Below are 20,180 nucleotides of genomic sequence, written 5' to 3' on the forward strand. Positions count from 1 at the left end.
CACCCGAGTTTCAGGCCTCTGTTGGCAACAAAAGTGACCAGCAAGATCCACATATAGTTAACCTCAAAACTATGACAGCCCTCTTACTGAACATCTAGAAGCCATTTCAGCTGAAGTTTCTTGAACTTCATTCATTGTTAAGTGTATTTTTCAGGAAAAGCAGATAATTCCTTATGCCTCTGGAAATTTTATCAGAGAATAGCCACTGTGTTCCAGACAGTACTACATTTCAAAAAGAAAAAGAATTGTTTGTTTTGAAAGATTTTTAATCCTACTTGCCAATAATCTAGTAGTGTCACTGATCTAATACCAGGACACAAGAAAAACCTGCAGAAGAAAAATTAAAATAAAAATAGAAAATTAAATCATGTCCAACCCGTTTTCTTCTTGCAAAAAAATCTGTAGTATAGGCCTCTGAGAAGGTTTTCATTCATAAAGACACTGCGAAATTACTATCTTACCTCCTCTCAGGAAGTTTTATTTTGTTAGATACATTTCTTTAGACCATAGTAAAATACCTTCTGCCTAACCATACATCTTCCTAGGTCTTGAAATAATCTACAAGCCTTTTGGGTGATTTTTTTTGTGCTGAACTTGTAGAATATGTAAGAAATAGTTATATGGAAAGCATTAAAAATATGAAAATTATTGAATATTTTGCTTTTAAAAATAATGCTAGAATTGGTAATTTTTAAAAATATTACTTGCTATGTTTCCACATTAACAGGAAGACTGCCTGTGCGGGATTACACAATGCAGATTATGTTTACAAAAGCAAAAGCCTTTCTAAAAATTAAGTTTCCAAGAGTTTGAAAATAGTCTCAACACATACTGTAATAGTTAATTACTACATTTCAATTATTCACTTCTCATGGAGCATTCCTTGTAAAACCACAGCATCCTGTGAAATCCTGAAGTAGTATCTCAGCAGGAACTGATTTCTGCAAGTAAATATTATTTCCGAGAACAACTTTGTGAAAAAGACGTAGTTTTTCTAACTCTGGGGAACCAAATACACACTTACACTCTCATTCCATACCAACTTACCTAGCCACATCAAACGATTGTGCCTTTTGCAGTTTTGCATTTAGCTGTGATCCTGGACCAGATCTACTAAAGGAAGAACTCTTTGGCAATGTGGCTGTAAATAAGAGAATACATGTATTTATTAGTATTAATATTTTAAAATCTAGAAATTCAATTACTTTCATTTAGTTCCTAACACCAAATATGAGCATTATGGTATTTTTGATGGTATCCCTTTTAAAAATGTTAAGGTAAGTTAACAGGGTATAACAAAATAGATGAAAACACAAAGGCATTTCTCTCATGGCTTTTTTACTTTTTCAGTTTTATGAAAACACTGTTGATATCAAATTATATTGTGATTAATGTTAGAAATCATACGTATTCCAGCATTTTAAAGTAATCCTAACAAATAGCAGCACTTCAGTAGTTATAAATAGATAGGAGAGGACCAATTTCTAGGCAACAGTTTACTGCCAAGCTAAATTTATCATACTGCTGTTATAACAGAGTTAATATCTTGCTCAATATGACTGACTGTTACAGTATGGTATGTCCATGTTTCTTCTTTTCAATTGTATACAAATACGCTTACCAATTACATTGGGCTAAACCAAAGCACAGTCCTTACTCAAAGTAAGTTAGAATGACTAATTCCATGTCTACTGTTCTCTAGATCCAAAGAAATTGTCAAAATATTTTATTAATAGCAAGAGAATAAAGCGTCTCAGTATGTAGCATACCAGGATGAGCAAAAGCAGGCAGAGGCTGTATAACAGCAGGAGCTCCATTGGCCAGGGGAGGTACTGCTGCTGCAGGAACAGAAGATACTAATGGTGGAGACATTCCTACTACTGGAATAGGTGCCATTGGCACTGGGGCAACAGTTGTAAGAGATGGCATGCTGGCAATGCCCCCAATACCTATGGGCAAGAAAAGGAGATTTTTTTTTCTAATTTAGAGACTCCTAATACGGCATAACAATTTAACTGCAGCCTGCAGTAAATGCAAAATTAAAGAGCAAATTGAAATGGAAACTTCCACACACCCCATGAAAGAACTCTTAGAGTCCACTGCACCATTAGCATGGCAGGGGAACATAAAACAATGCAGAGGGAACAACATACCACTTTATAATGTATGCGTATAAGATCACACTGGATGCCAACGCTGACCAAAAAAGTCTATTAGCATTTGCTGAAGAAAAGAATTGTTTGCCTTGAACTAAATGAAGAGCAGCACTGTCAACTTCCAGTGAGTAATGAACCCAAAGCCTACATTTAGCCACAGCTGAAAAGAGCAAGCTTCAGGATAACTGCTTGCAGCCTATTGTCAGGATGAAACAGTGCAAAGCTAATAGGGTGAAGCACAGTAATGAGGTATTTTAGGTGTAAGCACAGTTGCATGGATAACAGGGAGGTTAAGGAGGTCCAGTCATGCCAATGGGAAGAATGAGGCTGTGTGCAAACAGCTGAGATCAAGTCTACAGTGAATGAGAAAAAAAAAAAAAAAAAAAAAAAAGAATTTGCTGGTTTTCTTGGGGGTTTGACTTTATTATGACTTTATTATGACTTTTCTCACTTAAACCAGTATTTGTTCTCTTCAATTTCACTGATTTCTTACAGTCGAAAATAAAACTGTTTGTAAAACTTGTAGAAGCAACAACTGATCAAACTCAATTGCACATAGTTTATCAAATGCACTGTTCCTTTTTCTTAAGGACAGCCATGATTCTAAAGCACCAACCAACCAGAGTCACAGCAAGGACTAAAACAGAAAGGTATAGGATCTCTCACTACAGAATACAGCAGAACATCAATGTGTCACATATGAGGGGCTCAGCTTCATCTCTTCTTTTCCTCTCACTATTCCATTTTCCCTACCATCCTCCTTGAAATGATGGCAATCTTGGCAGTACTAACCATGAGAACTGAATCAGCAGCTGTTCTAGCTAATACCAGTGCAGCACTGTTCATAAAATGAAAGCAAAGGGGCATATTACTACCACGACTTGTAAAAAATAAAGAAAAACATAGCTAATCTTGCCACAGCTAGAGATCTCTTAATGAAAAATAGTGATAAATAACAACAGTTTAAATAAAAACTCCATCAGTTTGGAATGCACTAGCCCTGCCATCTGATCCACTTTTTTTTCCCTGCAAACACTTTTGTTTGCAACATATGGGGAGCAGTATAAGACCTGAAGCAAACGGGACCTCAAATTACATTATTCAGCATGGTTGGGTGCTAAAAGCTCATTGAGATTTTTTTTCTGGAGCATGTTCATGCATGTGGAAGCATTTGGTTTTATCCACATACTTTTAGAAGTACTTTTTCCTAAAAGTTTCTTTTGGAAGCTGCAAAACAACTATCAAATTCAACTGAGGTTGCTACAATACAAGCCAACTAGGAGGAAAACAAAGAGCTTACCAAATCCTGGTGCACTAGGCAGAGGAAGAGGTGGCTGCTTCATGACGGGAGGCAGCGCAGATGGGAGTTGATAGCCTTGTAGTTTTAATTTGATAAGTTTCATAGCTATTGAAAACTCCAACTGATCCATCCTCCCATCATTGTTCATGTCAGCTAGAGCCCTACAAAACACATGATTTTCACAGTTAGAGTCTTAAATTAGGAACTTCAGGAACTGACCTAGGAGCGTTCACACACCGGCGTGTATATTCAAGACTCAATAATGTCAGTCTAAATATGGCCACAAAATAAGACACTATTTAAATGGAGAGCTTCTCGATTTCTTTCTTGGAGTGATTAATAAATATTTTTGAAGTCACTTTTCAACTCTTAGAAGAATTACAGTGAAGTGTCTACAGAAGAATTAATGTAGTTCTACAAAAACTTTTCAAAAATCACACAAGTGAAACTACATGGTACTACAACCAGCACCACAGGGAATCAAGTGACTTAGCCTGCAAATCCGTACTTTAGCTACAATTAAAATAAAATGTTCTTTAAATCTGTGCACCTCACTAAACGCCATTACATCTCAAGTGTACAAATGTGTTTTCAGTTGAACAATAGTATTCAAGATAAAATATTGAGCCTAGACCTGAATAGGCTTTCATGTAAAGTAGTCTGACTTTAACAGTCTTCTTTTTGTTTCTTCATTTGATGGTTAAGAAAACCACGCTCAGCAGGGAATAGGGTTGGGAGATCGGGGGGAGAGAAGCAGGAAGATGAATGTTAGTTCCTGCAATTGCAAACCATAAAACAGAGGAAGCATATATTAATAATGTAATCGGTTGTAAACTTTGTTTAAAACATTATGCTTATTTCTTTGCATTCATTTGAAGAATTAAGTACACATTTCAGTATTGGAATAATACATAGTTCTAAGTTCATGCGTACATTTACATGTCACAGACATGACAACACAAAGGATCCAGGCAGTCTAGTTAAACTAGAACTTTATTTCTGATCAAATCCCTGTCAAGGAAAGACTTCATGCAAGTATGTGAATAGTTATCAAAAAAGTACTGAAATAAACTGACAGTTATTTATAACTGAAACTTCAATAAGTAGACAGCCAAGTAAATACAGTGGAAAAGCATTCACAAAATGAAAACCCTTCCACTCCAAACAAAAAAAAGTAGGAAAACTAAATAAAGAGGCAGATCTCAGTAAGGGCTACCACAGGTCAATAATACCTCATAATAGTTTCCCCTGGTTTGGATCACCAGTAGTATTACCTCAAAAATGGAGACAACTCCAGCCCTTCCCAATACTTATAAGACAGCATTTTCAGCAGTGTTATCTGTCTCAAACCATTAATTTTGATGTGATGAGGCTAAATAATACTACTGAAAATATGGCAGCAGTATTGAAAGAAGAAAGTCTAGTGAGGAAGCTGTAGACTTTGAGGCTTAGAGTTGAAAAGAAAAGTATGCGTTGCACCACTCCCTGAAAGATGTTGAATTACCACATATTTTTCCCTGAAGAACAAGTTTTGGCTGTGAGAACTTCCATGTGTTGCTTCCTGAAGCTTTGTATCCCAGGAAGTTTAATTTGCAGATAAAATCTGCCTACCTTTCAGTAACTTTAAATCTTCCTCTAATCCCACTACCAGCCTTTGGAAGCCTAAATTTAGTCAAAACTGATTCTGGGACCCACACAGCATCATGTGATTTGGATTCAAGTTTCAGTCATGATCACTTAGAATGTGGTTCATCTGACAAATAATTAGTTAAAAAGATCCCACTGTAGCAGCTGGACTGTATATCTGGTAGTCCCAGCAGCAGAAGGGAGAAGGAAGGCCAGCATGGCAAACCTGGACCAAGAGACGTACCAATTTGGAATGGGAATCTCCTTTTCTTTGCAGAGCATCACTGCTCTAGAGTCTCAGCTTGTGATCACTCTTTCAAGAACAGCAAGTAACACACTGGTACCTCCTGATATAATGGCAGGCTAAGCTGAAGTGGAAGATGTTATGTTTTTATCTTCACACAACTTGCAGAGATGAGTGGGAGAACCCCAATGAAGGCAAAAAAGCCTCTCTCCTATGAGTGTTAAGCAACACCAAAGACAGACTGCAATGGCTGTTAATGAAAAAGGTGTATTTCAACTGAGATGTATAGTTACTTCTAGAAAATAGTTTAAAACACAGACTAGGCTTCTCACATTCTTTTATTGAGGTTATCCAGGTTCTGTTTATTCTGAAGTGCAATAGCTTTCTCTGGACATAAAAATACTAAGAGTTTATTAGGTTCCATCGTAGCTTTCTGTCCAGTGGCACGTACATGCCACAAGCCACTATATACAAACCTGCAAACAGACTGCACGTATGTGGTATATAGTGCTTTTCCTCCTATACAATGAAACAGGTATAAAACTCAAAAAGACATGTTTGCATCTCTCTAAAATTCTCTAAATCAGAAATGTTTATATCAACTTAAAATTCCTGTAAAAATCTCAAATTCATTTTGAAGGAATTCATCATTTAACTGTGACAACTAAGAAGATCCACTCTGTTTTTCGACAATAGCATGGAAGAGTTCCACAACACGCTGTAGAATTTTTGCTGCCCAAAACCATCACTCAGGCCTACAAGGAACAGCACCAGTCAGTATATTTTCATCTTCTTCATACACCTTTTACTTTGTAAAACCAAAATAGTCCATGTAACATCACTAGTCACCACCTACAAACAGTGATGTTAGATTTCTAAAAGTTTCACCTGAGAGAAATAAATGCTGCAAGTCTTACTGACCCAAAACATTTAAGAGACAAAAGGTATTTGGAGTGTTAGAATGTCAGAAACTTAACGGCTAAATGTATTTCCTGAAGTGCTCCCTTGAGTGGGTTTTGCACTAGAAAGTAAACCAACATCCAGTGAATGAATACTGAGGGTAAGAAAGCCTCATCAGAAAATTACAGAGTATTAAGAACAATGAAAACCAGGAGAGATAATTAGCTTCATTAAATTGATGCTTACGAGCAAACACCATGGCTTTCTGAAGGCAACTAAAAAAAAAAAATTCAAAAATAGTCAAGAGGGAAAATGTGTGGCGTTTTAAATGAAAGTTTAGTTCAACACATGCTTAGGCATTCTTCTGTCACATGCACAGTGGAAACAAGCAGTAAAATCCAGGCTTATACAGCTAGCAAGCTGAGGATGTGCAGAGGAACAAAGCTAGAGAAATTGGTGCGGATAAACGTATTCTAGCAGAATTTTGACTGCACTCCAAGCAGTCAGTGGTCCTCCCAAAGATGATTCCTTCCCCAACGTACAGAGAAGTCAGTCAGCTGCATAGTGATCAAGTGGCACCAGCAACCCAAATTAATAGTCACAATGTTCCTTACACCTTTGCATTTAAGCAAAGTAATTACACAAATCGTGTTTATAGTAGTCTTACTTGTTCAACCTAAGTGGCTTCTACCCCTGCAAATACTTTTGATTTACAAAATGCAAGCCTTTCCAGTACTAAAACACAGGCAGTGTCCCTCAACCTGTCATTTGTATGGCCATGAAAATGCAATAAGAGTAAATATCATACTGTAGGTAACCTTGATTCTCCAGGCACTATATACAGAGTTTACTGCTAGAACACACTGAGTCTTTGCATTCTACATGAGAAAAATATTAATTGTCCAGTAATAAGAAACTTTGATGTGCAGTCTCATTGCTTTATAATTGAACTCCTAGTCACATAATCAGCAGTAGCTTTTAATTTAACGTCTGACCTTCTGTTCAACTCATTTACTCTACATCAATGGCTTTGTTATTTAAATTAACAGCACAAATTTCAGTGAGAAAAATTATGTAGACATTAAAGAATTTATACACGTTTTTAAAGCAAGTTAACAAAAATCAGCTTTTGTCTGACAAAATCTTCAGTGCAAAAATAGGGCAAATTTCCATTTCTAATTACGGTGTCATGCTGTTAGATTAGAGTGCAACTTTTGAATAAACATCAGCTTAAATGCAGCGAGTGGCTGACAGTAAACACTACCTAATTTCACTGTTCTGCTTCTAATGAAATTTGGAAGAATGCAGTGTCCTTAAATTTGTTTCATTTAAGGTCTGACCGGAACCAGTGCAGAGCAGTAAATGGATTAAACATTGACTAAATATTTATTATATTTTATAGAATAAGTCTGTGTTTATAATAGGGAGGGAATGCAGTGGACTTCATCACAATGCTAGGTTTCAGGTGCTGACAAAATTCTTCCCCTACAGATCTCTTCCTCATCTTTTCTCTGCTCCTTTCTACAGAATGCAAAGACCATGTGATTATTTCTGCACTTATAAAGTACAGAAACTAAGCATGTATAGTTTTTTCTGTCAAATATGCTTATGATTATCCTACGAAACATCTATTCCCATGAAAATAGCACTGAGTGTTAAAACAAGGAAACCTCCTTGCAGTTCAAAAATCTGGATTTATTTAGCTTTACATTCCCATACTAGCTTATACAATCCCATACTGTGCTATAAAACCCAGCCATAATTGCAGAAATTGGGTCTTTAGCATCAGTCGTTTAATTAATGCATGTATAGTAACAGTTACAGCTCACAGAATTGCCACCTATGACTGTGTCCAAGTGTGGGAGTGAAAGGTGGTGAGGGAAGCATATGTCAGAACCAGGTAAGTCAACCAATGGCTTTTGTCCTGAAAAAATAAATAACTCTAAATGCATGAAAAACAGATGGCATTGATTATTCTAGTTCTCATTTAATTCCAGAGAGACAGGCTACATACAAGATGCTTTTTGAGGCCACCATTTATGAGGGCTTTAGAAGAAAGCCAGATTATTGCCTACTTAAAAATAGTTATCTTCCGAGCCATTGCAGTCTCAATTCAAGCCCTACTTATAGAGGCTTCTTAATAGATTACCAGTTGGGCAGATTCCAAAGCTTTTAAAGGACAGAACAGTAAAGAAGTCGTCATGACAGACCACAATAATTCTACTAATTTGCTCTACTGAGGTTCCAGAGACTTCTTTTTTCTTAAAGGACGATGAGTAGAAGGAACATGGGAATTCTCAAAGTTAAAGACCATGGAGCTACTATTTTTAAGGAAAATGAATTCTAGGGAAGTTTTGATTAATAGCAGAAATTAAAATAAGACATACTCCTTAGAGTTTCATCTTAAAAAACAATTACACTAACTGCAGAATATTCTCAAAGCAGCTCTTGAGGCAGAAGACATTTAACTGGTACTTCAGCTAGCTAGCATTTCTTTATTTTCTAGCGAAAACTATTTTTTCATGATGCAAAAACGGCAATTCAGCTTTAATTAAAACTAAAATACAAGACAGCAAAAATCCTTATACTGCTCACTTCTGCAATCAAAATTCTCTCACTCGTAATATGTTTGGAAACTAACAGAGCGCTTGTTTTTTCTGCAAAGAACTCTGAAAACAGTCTGGCCAGTTACTCATTAGGCCAATCCCCCCTGTGGTTCCTTTCCCAGTTCTTTTTTTCTATACAAGAACTTCCATAGTTAAACAGAACAGGTGAAACTTTGCATTAGCATGAGCTTGTCTACATACAGCTGTAGGTAACCCTTTATGAAACAAATGCTAGACCCCTATCTTGCAGAAAGATTAATGTAATGAATTGTATTCAAAATCAGTAGAATATTAAGAATAGGAAAACACTACAAAACCACAACATACATACACTTCCATATTTCTAGGATCAGAAAATTAATCTGAAGAGTTTTGCAAGTTGCCGTAACTCAAAATAACAACTTTCCTTCCTTAAAGACTGCTGTACCTTCTCTTCACTACTTCTAATAATGAAATGCTATCTAAAAAGAAAAATCCACCTATTCAGGAAATAAAGAATACTGATAAAAAAAGAGGTTTTATGCAGCTTCTCTCTCTCACAAAGATTCTGGGTTTATTACTCCAGAACTCCACCCTCTATTTAAGTACTCATGGATCTATATCAATGTTAATAGAAATTTAGACAGACAACATCAGAATACTGCTATTAATCAACAAAGCAAGTATGCCACTTTGAGATCTTACTGCTGGGAGCTCAGGCAAACAATTATTCACATTTTTCAATGCAGTCTTGAGATATTGTGACGTCCTTTGGAGGCTGCAAAGGACTTCTTGCCACTAAACAGTCTAACCTCTATTGTTTCTGTAGAACAGCAGTAATCTGTGGTGGGTTACAAATAAACATGCACTGACAGATCAAGAGTTAGATCATTCGAGTTGTGGGAAAAGAAAGGGGGGTTAATTTTTTTTCCCCTTTTTTAATTTTCTTCTTTTTAAGGAGTCTTACTACCACTATGCAACTATTTTCCCACTTCATTATTCTAATTCAAATATATATACAAGTGATCTAGATTTTCACTTAAATATTTACTTCGCTTAATTCACAGATGATTTAAAAAAGAAGCGAGACAGCGAGAAAGGGATGTCTATATGCTTTTTTATGATTTATAAAGGCAGCATGAATAAGTTTTAGTTCAGCTTTATTTAAAAAATGCACAAGTTCAGGTCTTGTCTCTATGACAACTACAGAACTAGTGGAATGATTCTCCCCCTCTCAAGAGGCTGAAAAACTGAATAATTTGGAGAGGAAGAGATTTTTAGTCAGACTATTTACAACTGTTTAGTTTTGTTAACACCTATTTAAAGTTAATGCCTACGGAACACTTTTGGAGAAAGGATGTCTTGTTTAAGACAAAACTTCTTTGTTTAATTAAGAGTCAAGGAAAGTTCCAAAGGGACATTTAAACTTCCACTGAGTCTTCAACAAATAAGTAGAGACCAGATTTGATGTTTGTAAAATGAAGATAATTTGAAAAGAACATAAGCTATTTATTTAAAAGTCATGTAAATTCGGGCCCTCTGTTAGGCATGCATATTTCCAAAGCAATTGTTTTTCTTGCAAGAAAATCATTCTCTTCTTTCTCCAGTCAGAGCAAGAGTCTGCCTTTAAAAGTACTTAATACAACAAAAAGGTTTTATAACTGCAATAAACTACCCTGTCTTTCAAACAGTTAACAACAGAGGAAAAGCATTTTTTGAAAATTACCCATCCCTCTGCTGCTTTTTCCAGTCTACAATGAAAAACAATACTACTTCACTCTGCCTAGTACCAAAAACAAAGTTTCAGTAGTAATATAATGAATGTAAATTATGAATAATCTATGCAAGTCAGCAAGTCTGAGTCTGCCATGGTCATATAATTTTAAGCAGAAACAATTGCAATTCTGCATGAAAAAACTGGCAGATTGTAGAAAAGTTTGTGATGTGTAACATACAGCAATGGAGATCTGCCTAAGCTCACCAAGGAACGGTAAAAATTTCAAGCTTTCAAGCTATATCTCCAACTACAATGGAAACAGTCTATGCCACTCTTAATTTTTGTAGCAAAGTCTTTCTGTAAGAAGTATTGCATAGGATATCCCATTAGAAGATTTTTAATACTAATTACTATGCTTAGTGATTGTATTAGTACAGTTTAAATTAAATTTAAAGCATTTAGTAATTTGAAATGAGGGTTGCAAATTGCCAACTTCAAAAATGCCGTTTGTAGAAGGATGGCTACTTCCAATCGCTAAATTAGTAACTTAAAAACTCAGCTAAAACATACTACAAAGCACATTTGCCTTACAGACTTTTGGAAGGCACACTGAACTAAACAGGTGATTTTGAACTCCAGAATGTTAAATATAGTGACCGTCCAAGTTTGTACAACTAAACGTCACTCTATGATATAACTGCGATTCTCCCATCCCCTCCCATGTACTCACCATATCTGTGCTAACACCGGTTGAGGTAACCCAGATTGAAAAAAAAAGTTTCTAGCTTGATCACCTATAACATAAATAGGACATCATTTCAGAAAACGCTAAAAATATCTGTAAGAGGAAAGAGGAAATCATGAGTCAAAAATATCTAAGCCACAAGCAACAGTAAATCCATAAATACTTAATACTACACATAAATAACAGAATATGAGATGTAAACTTACTTTGTCACTTGTACACCTACCAGATATTTCCAACGAGCACATACTGTTTAAATCTGCAACAGTCAGCACCACATTAAGTCAACTGGGCATAAACATACAGGGCAACGGGAAACTCACGGTTCACAGTCCCTTCTCTGTCTTAATGGCTCTCTTTACAGGAATCATATGACTTGTGAGAAGAATAAAATTTCTTCTTCCACAGAGAGTATGTATCAATATAAACTGAGATTTTTTTGGAAGTACAACGCTAGTCAGCTAGCACAAACTAAATCAAGTGGTCTTCACCCTGATGTGAATCTGATAAGCCACACACCATTAAAGAAAGCAACAGTATCTTTCAAAGTCATTTTCCTGCTGTCCATTAAAAGTAAGGATAGCAAAGCAATTACAAAAGGATTAGGCACTTGGAAATGTGGCTTGTAGAGGAAATCTGTAAACAGTCTAGAAATAGCACTAAAGATCAAAGGAGGTCAATAAAAACTAATATTTTGTACCATATCTGTCATGTAACAGTAGCAGAAAAGTTTTATATTTGGAGGCATGTACACCTGTGATGAGACTGCTAAGAATCTGATTCCAATTTCACACTCTGGAAATCCTCTTGATGGATCAGACACAGCAAGAAAGGTAAAAGACTTCTATACCTTTCATTTCAATTGAGCATCAGAATGTAGATAGCACTGAAGAAAATTAAATACAACAAAGCAAACTATTAATAGCATCCTATTGCCTTTAAAACCAAAACAAATTAGTGGTGTTCAATGAAAATTTAGTAGTACAACTTCTTTACTTGCAGCTTTGCTTCCCACAACTTAAATCAATTTTGCCATTTACATTTCTAAAAGTAGTCATCCATGCCAATTTTACTAGTTTAAAGAATGCATTTCAGAAACAGATTTCAGTTAAATCGATACAGCTTTATTTAAACAAACTTCTTAATCTATTACTATGTTAGCATGGTAGTTGACCCCAGGCAGAAACTAAGCACTCAGCCAGTTCCTCACTTCCCTCCACTCCCAACAGGATGGAGAAGAGAATAGGGAGAGCAACAGTGAGAACATTCAGAAAACTCACTGGTCGTGCTAAAGACAGTTTAGTAAGTGAAAGAGTAGGAAAAAAAAGACAACCCAAGTGATGCAAAGCTCATCACTCACCACTGTCCTCAAGCTCAGTCTCTGAGCAATGGCCACCCTGGAAGACAACAGCTCCCACCCGCCTAGTTTTTGCTGAGCATGGTGGTGTGGGTGAGAGGCTTTGCAAATAGTGTTCAGCCATAGACAAAAGTTGATGTGTTATCAACACCGGTTTAGTCACAAATCCAAAACACAGTGTCATACAGGCTGCTGTGAAGAAAGTTGACTCCATCTCAGCCAGATTCAGTACAGTGAGCTAGTTTACTGAGCAAATTAAAAGTATTATAAATATTACCAGGCATCAGAGTGATTCCACATCCCAGATTCTAACTCCACAGTTTCTAAGTATCAGCTGGCTCTACACGATAGAACTGTTTTATTTTATTTTAGCACAGTTATTTTATTGCTACTTACAGAAAAAAATCAAGCAGCATAAACCAGTTGTATAGCTGGTAAATATCAGAAAAATATCAGAAAATAACAGAAAAGATGGGTTGATGTGGTAAGGCATACAAAAAACAGAAAATAAAATGAGGAATATCTGTTCCATTTTTTTAAATTCTTATGCCCAAATGTCTCCCAGGGAACTCTGTACATATTTAGGCTCATTAGTCAAGATTTAATTAAATGAAATTAGAAGTCGAAACTATTTCATTACCAGTGATAAATCCAGATATTGGTTTCAGACTATGGAACTGTTGATCATGTTTAGCTCTCTCCTCCACAGTAATAGCCCAGACATCCAGGTTGCCTAGTTCAAAAGAAATTGAGAAATAAAATTAAGAAACCTTATCTAAAAACTGCACCATTTTTATTTCTGAGTGTAATTTTACCATACCATACTGGACGTCTAAAAACAATATATACACAGAAGCCGTTCATCCAAAGCCTATAGTTGAAAACTCCATTAATCCTTAAATAGTAATTTAGGATGTATGAACTTACCAGGACTGTGTTACCTAATTAAGATGACTGCTGAGCACCGATTCAATTATCTGGCTCATACAAATCTTCAGTTACAACCAGGCTACTCAAAGTACAATCAAACTTACAAATGCTCTATTAAAAGACAACATCAGCATACTAGAGGATATAGTCGAGTAGGTTCATAGCACTAGATATTAATATCTGGGGTAGGAAGTCATTTGTCTCTCAGAGCATATATAGCTGAAATGCAATTCAAGTTCTTTTAACTGAAAAGGTACCTCAAATACTATGTGGTTTTGTACTATTATAAGAGAACTCTTCTCCCTACTTGTCTAGGAAAAGTGTGACTCAACCAGATACTAAACAGTTCTCCTGGGCAACAATAGCACAGCAAAGTGTGTTCCTCATTCCTCTGAAAATGAGATATCTGAGTAAGAATGTGTTACACACACCAGATTCTTCACACCACACTCATGAATTGGAGGTGAATATTTAGTTTATATTGAGATTTACTACCCTTCTACAGTGCTGTCTTTCCACAACGCTTTCTCCAGTTTTACCTTCATTTTTGCAGCACTTCTCTTGCAGGCATTTCACTTTCATCCACCAAATCATTTACATTCAGAGCAAACATATCTCAGCTTCCACTCGAGACCTCCAATAAACACTCTAACTCTGTATTTCAGGTTTGTCTCAACGATTTCTAACCAGTAAAACATAAGGATTTCAACATCCATAGAAGTACATTACACTGGTGCAACTTACTGTAACTCCTATTTGTATAGGAACGTAACAACACGAAGGCATCCAAGTTAACAGAATCACTATTTTATCTAAGTAATATTAGAAGATAAAATGTAGACTTGTAGGAAAATAAAGAGAAGATCTAGCATTCACTCTGTCTCAGCACTAAAGTCTCAGAGATTAAATTTCAAGTAATAAGGTACACAAATATTTACAGCAAGTCTTTCAAGCTGCTTGCAGGCTGAGGCAGAATCAGACTCAGCAATTATAAAGAACATGAGAATTTCCTGCCTCCTGAACTACTTCTATTTAAAAATCTACTTTCATGTGGCAAGATGTACTTTGGAGAGAAAAGGAAATGGACAAGAGAAGAAAAACATTACTTTAAATGGTAGATTTCATTAATGAAAGAAGAGAGACATTCTTGGTAAAAAATTATCTCACTTTTAGGTAGCCTGTGTATTTCTAAAAGCAGACAGGCTAATAATATCTAATTCAAAGACAGGGCATTTTAAGATTAGTCAAAAAAATCCCAGAATTTTAGTGATTAAGCTCACAGAGGCACCGTAAACAGATTTCATAGCTGTGCTCCCTGTGGGAATGAAAAAGGACTCTTCTTTGGGCATGAACATTCCAAAACACAATAGTTCACATATGCAATAATCTCCCCCATCTTCTCATGAACTCCTGACAGGATGAAAGGAATGGTGTTAAGACTTTATGACCAATAGGCAGACTAGACCAACTAGGGGCAGATGAACACATCCCTGTATTGGAGATGACTACTCCAGCCTAAGATCCTAAGGCTGGATGTGGTATCTTACACAAAGAGGGAGAATTTCTTGAATATAATGTGGGGAGAGTAAAACAAAAAAACCCAAAAAACCAACCAAACAAAAACCCCAAAAAACCAAAACAACAACAACCACAAAAAAAAAAAAAAAACAACAAAACACCAAACCCACACACAACACAGAACAAAAAACATTGAATTTGCGATGATCTGCTGGCTTGCTCTCTCTGAATTTGAGGTATGCATGACTATAGTACCAAACAGAAAAAAACCCAAACAAAACAGAAAACCAAACAAAACCCCCTCCCACACACAACAAAACACACCAAAGCCCAAAAAACATAACAATCCCTACCCCCCAGCTCTTCCTAACCTTCCACAAAGAAGGCAATAAAAAACCAGAACTAAAAACTCTTATGGCATAAGGTAAGTAAAAAAGTATTCTGTTAACTATTTTGAAACTAAATTTGTTGATTTCTTCTCCGGAATCCCTGTAACTGGTACAAATGATTGTCAACGTTTACTCCTCCAGATGGAGATCTGGTTGGTATTGAAACAGTAGATCTCCTTTGTGGGTATGAACATCAAAACACCCAATGCTAAACCAAGCAAGCTTAGCAGCCTCTTCAGTCAGAAAAGTATGAATGGCATTGCCTTGTTTCCATCTTTTTTTATTTGAGAAAACTAGAAGATATATGGGAGGGCATGAAGCAGGATCTTTCCCAACACCAAGACATCATTCATGTCTTCAGATCCTGGATGCTAACACAGAAGCTGTGGGGCTTTTCAATATATTTGGATACAAAGGAGGCAGTCACCAAACCACAAAATTGCCTCATAAGCAAGCCATTCTTGAATGCAGCAGCAAACCCTCTGACCACCTTTTCTTTTACATGGCTTAGTAATGCACCTCATCATTAAAAACAAAGCAGTGGGCTCTCATATATGAAATGGGCATTTTCTTCTGGACAAATTGACAGAAGGTCGAGCATACCGCATTCTTCCTAACAATTACAAAAATCCTACCATGCCTATTTCTTTTTTCCATTAGTCATCCTTAAAGTAAGCTGTGTTCTGGAATATCAATGAGTCACCCCAATTTCAATAGCAGGTGCTGTCCTCTTTCCATACCCATTTCCCAAGCTGACTTGAAAGATTCTTTAAAAAGAAAGGGAGTTAAATAAAAACAAAAACATCATTATTGGGATTCACAAGCAGAGGGATACTAGATGCTGCGCATTTGGAGCGAGGGCTCTCCAAAGATGGAGACTGCATAAATTTTCTCCTCTGCATTTGATTGGTGACTACAGGCAACAAAATGTTGCATTCTCAAAAGGATGACAAATTTCCTCATAAAAACTGAGATTTTCTTTCCACCATTGGTTTCGCCTTACAACAATCTTAGACTTTTGCTGTCATTCTTCTAAGAGGAGATATGATGCTACTTGGTAGACTTGGTTCAAGTATTAATGTCATAACCAACTTCCCTCACGCCACATTACAAATTAAAGACAGTCCAGAAACTACATTAGGCACATGCTTATTTAAACTTCCTCTTTGCAGAGCAGTCAGACGAGAAAAGTTGTTTGAGAAGAAATAGTGAATTCCTTCCTTCCTAAAGCCATGTACTAGAATTAATAGGATTCTGGACAACAGATGCAAGATCAAATGGCAATGTATAAAGTTGAAAAAAGAAAGCTGCTATCCATCTGTAATGCAAACTCTGAAGACAGCAGAGGAGAATGCTTTGAAGACAAGATTTCCATTAAGAATGCATGTACATGTTTAAATTTGGGTGCATGCAAAGCACAGTCCAAACTCTAAACAAACGGAAATACTTCGGTCTGAACAAGCAGATTTCATTCACATCATGACTTCTCTTAGACTGGGAAAATCACAGTGAAATGAAGCTATTCACAACTTTTTACATGATCTGAAAGTGTATCCTACATTGAACTGTCCTGTGAGTTCATTTGATCGAGGTTTTTGGTAGCCAGCTTTACTCCTAAAGTCTGGCACCAAACAAGATTTAATTCCAGAAGGCTGGAGCTAAAGATAACTGAGACAATGAATGGCAGCTTTCCATCATACATTTGTTCTAGCTACCACATGCAAAGAGTTGCTCTTTCTGTTGTGCTTCACAGGCTTTTTCGGATTGGCAGAGAGTGGATGCAATCAGTTGTGTTTAACAAGAACTGGGTTCCTCTAACAACATACTCTGAATAACACACGTGTTGACTGAAGTCTCCCAATGAAACACTAAGTACAAATTTAGTTCCTAGCTATATCCGATCCCAAAGATTTCCATATATATTTATATACAGACACGCTTTTTTTTGGTGTGTGTATGCATATTTATATGTATATATATGTATACACAAACATACACATAAGAATCATATCTGCATCTCCAGAGAAAAGCCCTTAACAGATGCAACATTTAAGCAGAACCAAACTAGTTACTACGTGTCAGAAGCGAAATTTATCTTTGTAATCTTACTTCAGATCGGTTGCAAAACTGGGCTCAAAAACATGTTTGATGGGAACAGCAAAAAGTAATGTCTCTATTGCATTACCAGGGCCCTTTCTGGATCTTTCAAAAAGACTGAAGTTCAAGTTGCTATATCTTCCCTTGTTATAAATGGAGAGCTAAAAAAATACAGCACCTTTGTTCTAATATAAACATGGGTTATGGGACAATAAGGAACATATATTTTAAATGATAGCATCTAAAGGCATCTGCTGTACTTTTTAGCAATTAGAAAGTCCAAGAATCCTCAAAGAAAAAGCACATCCATTTCTCCGCCACAAGTAGTGCTTATAAAGCTAGAATTTATAACATTTAAACAGCATTTTAGACTTTCCTCTGAAAAAAAGTATATAAAAGTATATTAAAAAAAAAAAGCAGGCAGGACTGAACAGGGAAGCTTAAGACAGGCAAACAAAACTGAGTAAGCGCAGGATGAGGCTATGCCCTACTGTCAGTGGCTGAGTGGCCTGGATCTGCCCCACAGTTACAAACTATAGGACTGTAACGGATCAGTGCACAAAAAGGGATCCAGCACAGCTTTTCTGTTTGACTCTCCTGAGATATCTCTGCAAAATTTCATGTTTGTTCTCTAAGGGGTCTGCAAAAGCATCACAAATCAGATAAACTATCATCTCAGAAAGACACACTATCTACAAACACTATCCATACAGAGCATATTTAGAAAGCAACACATTTATGCAGAATTTTTGCGTATAAGACTATTTCAGAATACACTATAAACCACCTACCCCCAAAAGGTGTTGGAAACTGAGCCATGGTTCTGTCACTTTTAGCTTGTTAATAGATGCCTGAAAAAGAAAAAAATAACACGACAGATAATCAAACAGTTACAGCATCTTCCATTTTCAACATATTTTCTTACCATCATATAATCAATTAGTACAGCAAAATAAAGGCAATGAAGAAGTATGATCATATAAATACTACCTGTAAGAACTGTAACATACAAGAGAACTAAATGTCTCATTTTTGCACTATCCTATGCATCCATGAGTGCATTTTCATACTAGCAAACAGCTACATTTCAGTTCTGTTTCAAGAGTGTCCTCAAAAACAATCTTCATTCATAAATAATCAGTGATGTAGTAAAGAACAGGGCTAAGTAAGCCACAACAAACAAGATCTCAGTGACACTGCTTAAGGCTGCACTACTTTACTGGGTCTTACGGCTCTGCTCCTACTTAAGAGCAATATTGGCTCTATTTTCAGCTGTTGAAAACATACAACATTGTCAGCGATCTGGTTTTTATACCTGACAGAAAAAGTCATTAAATGAGCTGTCTTACTTAGAGTTCCTTAATTTCAAACAAAGTCTATTAAAAAGTGAAACTAGACTTCAAGACTGCTTTACCCCCAAAACTAGCCCACAAATTTAAGAAGTATATCTGAATGAAGAAAGTGCTAAAGGCGACATCACAAGCAAAAATGTGTTAGCTGATAGTTGATACTCTTAGGTTAGCACTGCTTGCTTTTCAAATAAAAGCAACCCACACAGTTTAGAACTTAATCTTTAAAGAAAAAAGGAAAAACATTTTTCTTACTCCACACAAAGACTGACATGAACTGCCTGAGCAAAGAGGACAATAGCTAGCAACAGAGCCACAAAACAATGAAAAAGCAGCCTCTTGTCCAACTAGATTCCACTCATGTTTTCTAGGCAACAGGAGAAAAGAAAAAGGAAACAGAATCAGAAGGAGAATAATTTAGACTGCTTGAACAGCAGCAGAAATTTATCAATATCACTAAGAAAAGGCATTAACTTGCATCAACAATTTCCTTTTGTCTGAATTTCTTGTTTGCTCCCCTCCCATCCCCCTTTTCACGCTTCCCACATACTCTTCTGGCTTCCAACTTGGGAACCTACTATATATACACTCCACAGATGTCACTGCAGAAAAACCCACAACACTTCTGTAAGCCGGTCTCCCCATCAGTTATAATTTAGAGAACTATGAAAAAATACTGATTTTTTTTTTCCTCATAATTTGGCAGAGCAACCAAGTGTGGTACATGAGTCAGAAACCTTCTTCCAAATGCGAGGTAACACAGCCAATACGAATTTCATGCACAGCAAACACTACCTCAAAAGTATAAAATCACATAATACTGATACAGTGTTTTCAGAATAGGCAGTCTTAGTAGTACAGCTCTTTCAAAAGCATTTCTTAAGTGCTAAAGATCAGCACTTCAAACCTTGCTTTTTTTTTTTTATTGTACTCTGTTGCAGGCAATTCCTCTATTATTATGCTTCTACTTTTTACAAATGCAAGCAAATCCTGGAGGGGGGCGGGGGGAAAGAAGGAGAGTTCTCTAAAGTTCCACATATGTACTATTGAATCTTACAGCACAGGCAGCTTTTACACTCGAGTGTTAAAAAGATAATACGAGGCAGATCAGCAGAGCACAGATTATCTTCCTACTTCAATTTCCCAGAGTATGCAGAAGGACAGGAAATGCACTTGGGGCAGCCACGGGAGGACAAGAGACTTGAAAAGGAGAACGAGAGGGTGGGTTGAGGAGGAGTGGTGGCGGTCTTTGTTTTGGTTTAGGGTT

General features: G+C 36.5%; 1 protein-coding gene across 6 annotated transcripts in view; it reads right to left on the reverse strand.

The window, feature by feature from the left end:
• The window catches only part of ITSN1 (intersectin 1), a 144,595-nt gene that overhangs the window by 95,412 nt on the left and 29,003 nt on the right, over positions 1–20,180 (reverse strand). For 5 of the 6 annotated variants that reach the window (XM_065652334.1, XM_065652321.1, XM_065652329.1 and 2 more), the window contains 6 exons: positions 18,356–18,415; positions 13,271–13,363; positions 11,259–11,322; positions 3,457–3,617; positions 1,770–1,949; positions 1,048–1,141 (listed from right to left, as the gene is read on the reverse strand). In XM_065652334.1, coding sequence (XP_065508406.1) covers positions 1,048–1,141; positions 1,770–1,949; positions 3,457–3,617; positions 11,259–11,322; positions 13,271–13,363; positions 18,356–18,383 — 620 coding nt within the window. In that variant the 5' untranslated portion in view covers positions 18,384–18,415. The remainder of the gene's footprint in view (positions 1–1,047; positions 1,142–1,769; positions 1,950–3,456; positions 3,618–11,258; positions 11,323–13,270; positions 13,364–18,355; positions 18,416–20,180) is intronic. The other variant, XM_065652341.1, reaches the window with a different exon arrangement.

The sequence above is a fragment of the Caloenas nicobarica genome, chromosome 1 (assembly GCF_036013445.1).
Source record: "Caloenas nicobarica isolate bCalNic1 chromosome 1, bCalNic1.hap1, whole genome shotgun sequence".
Lineage (NCBI taxonomy): Eukaryota > Metazoa > Chordata > Aves > Columbiformes > Columbidae > Caloenas > Caloenas nicobarica.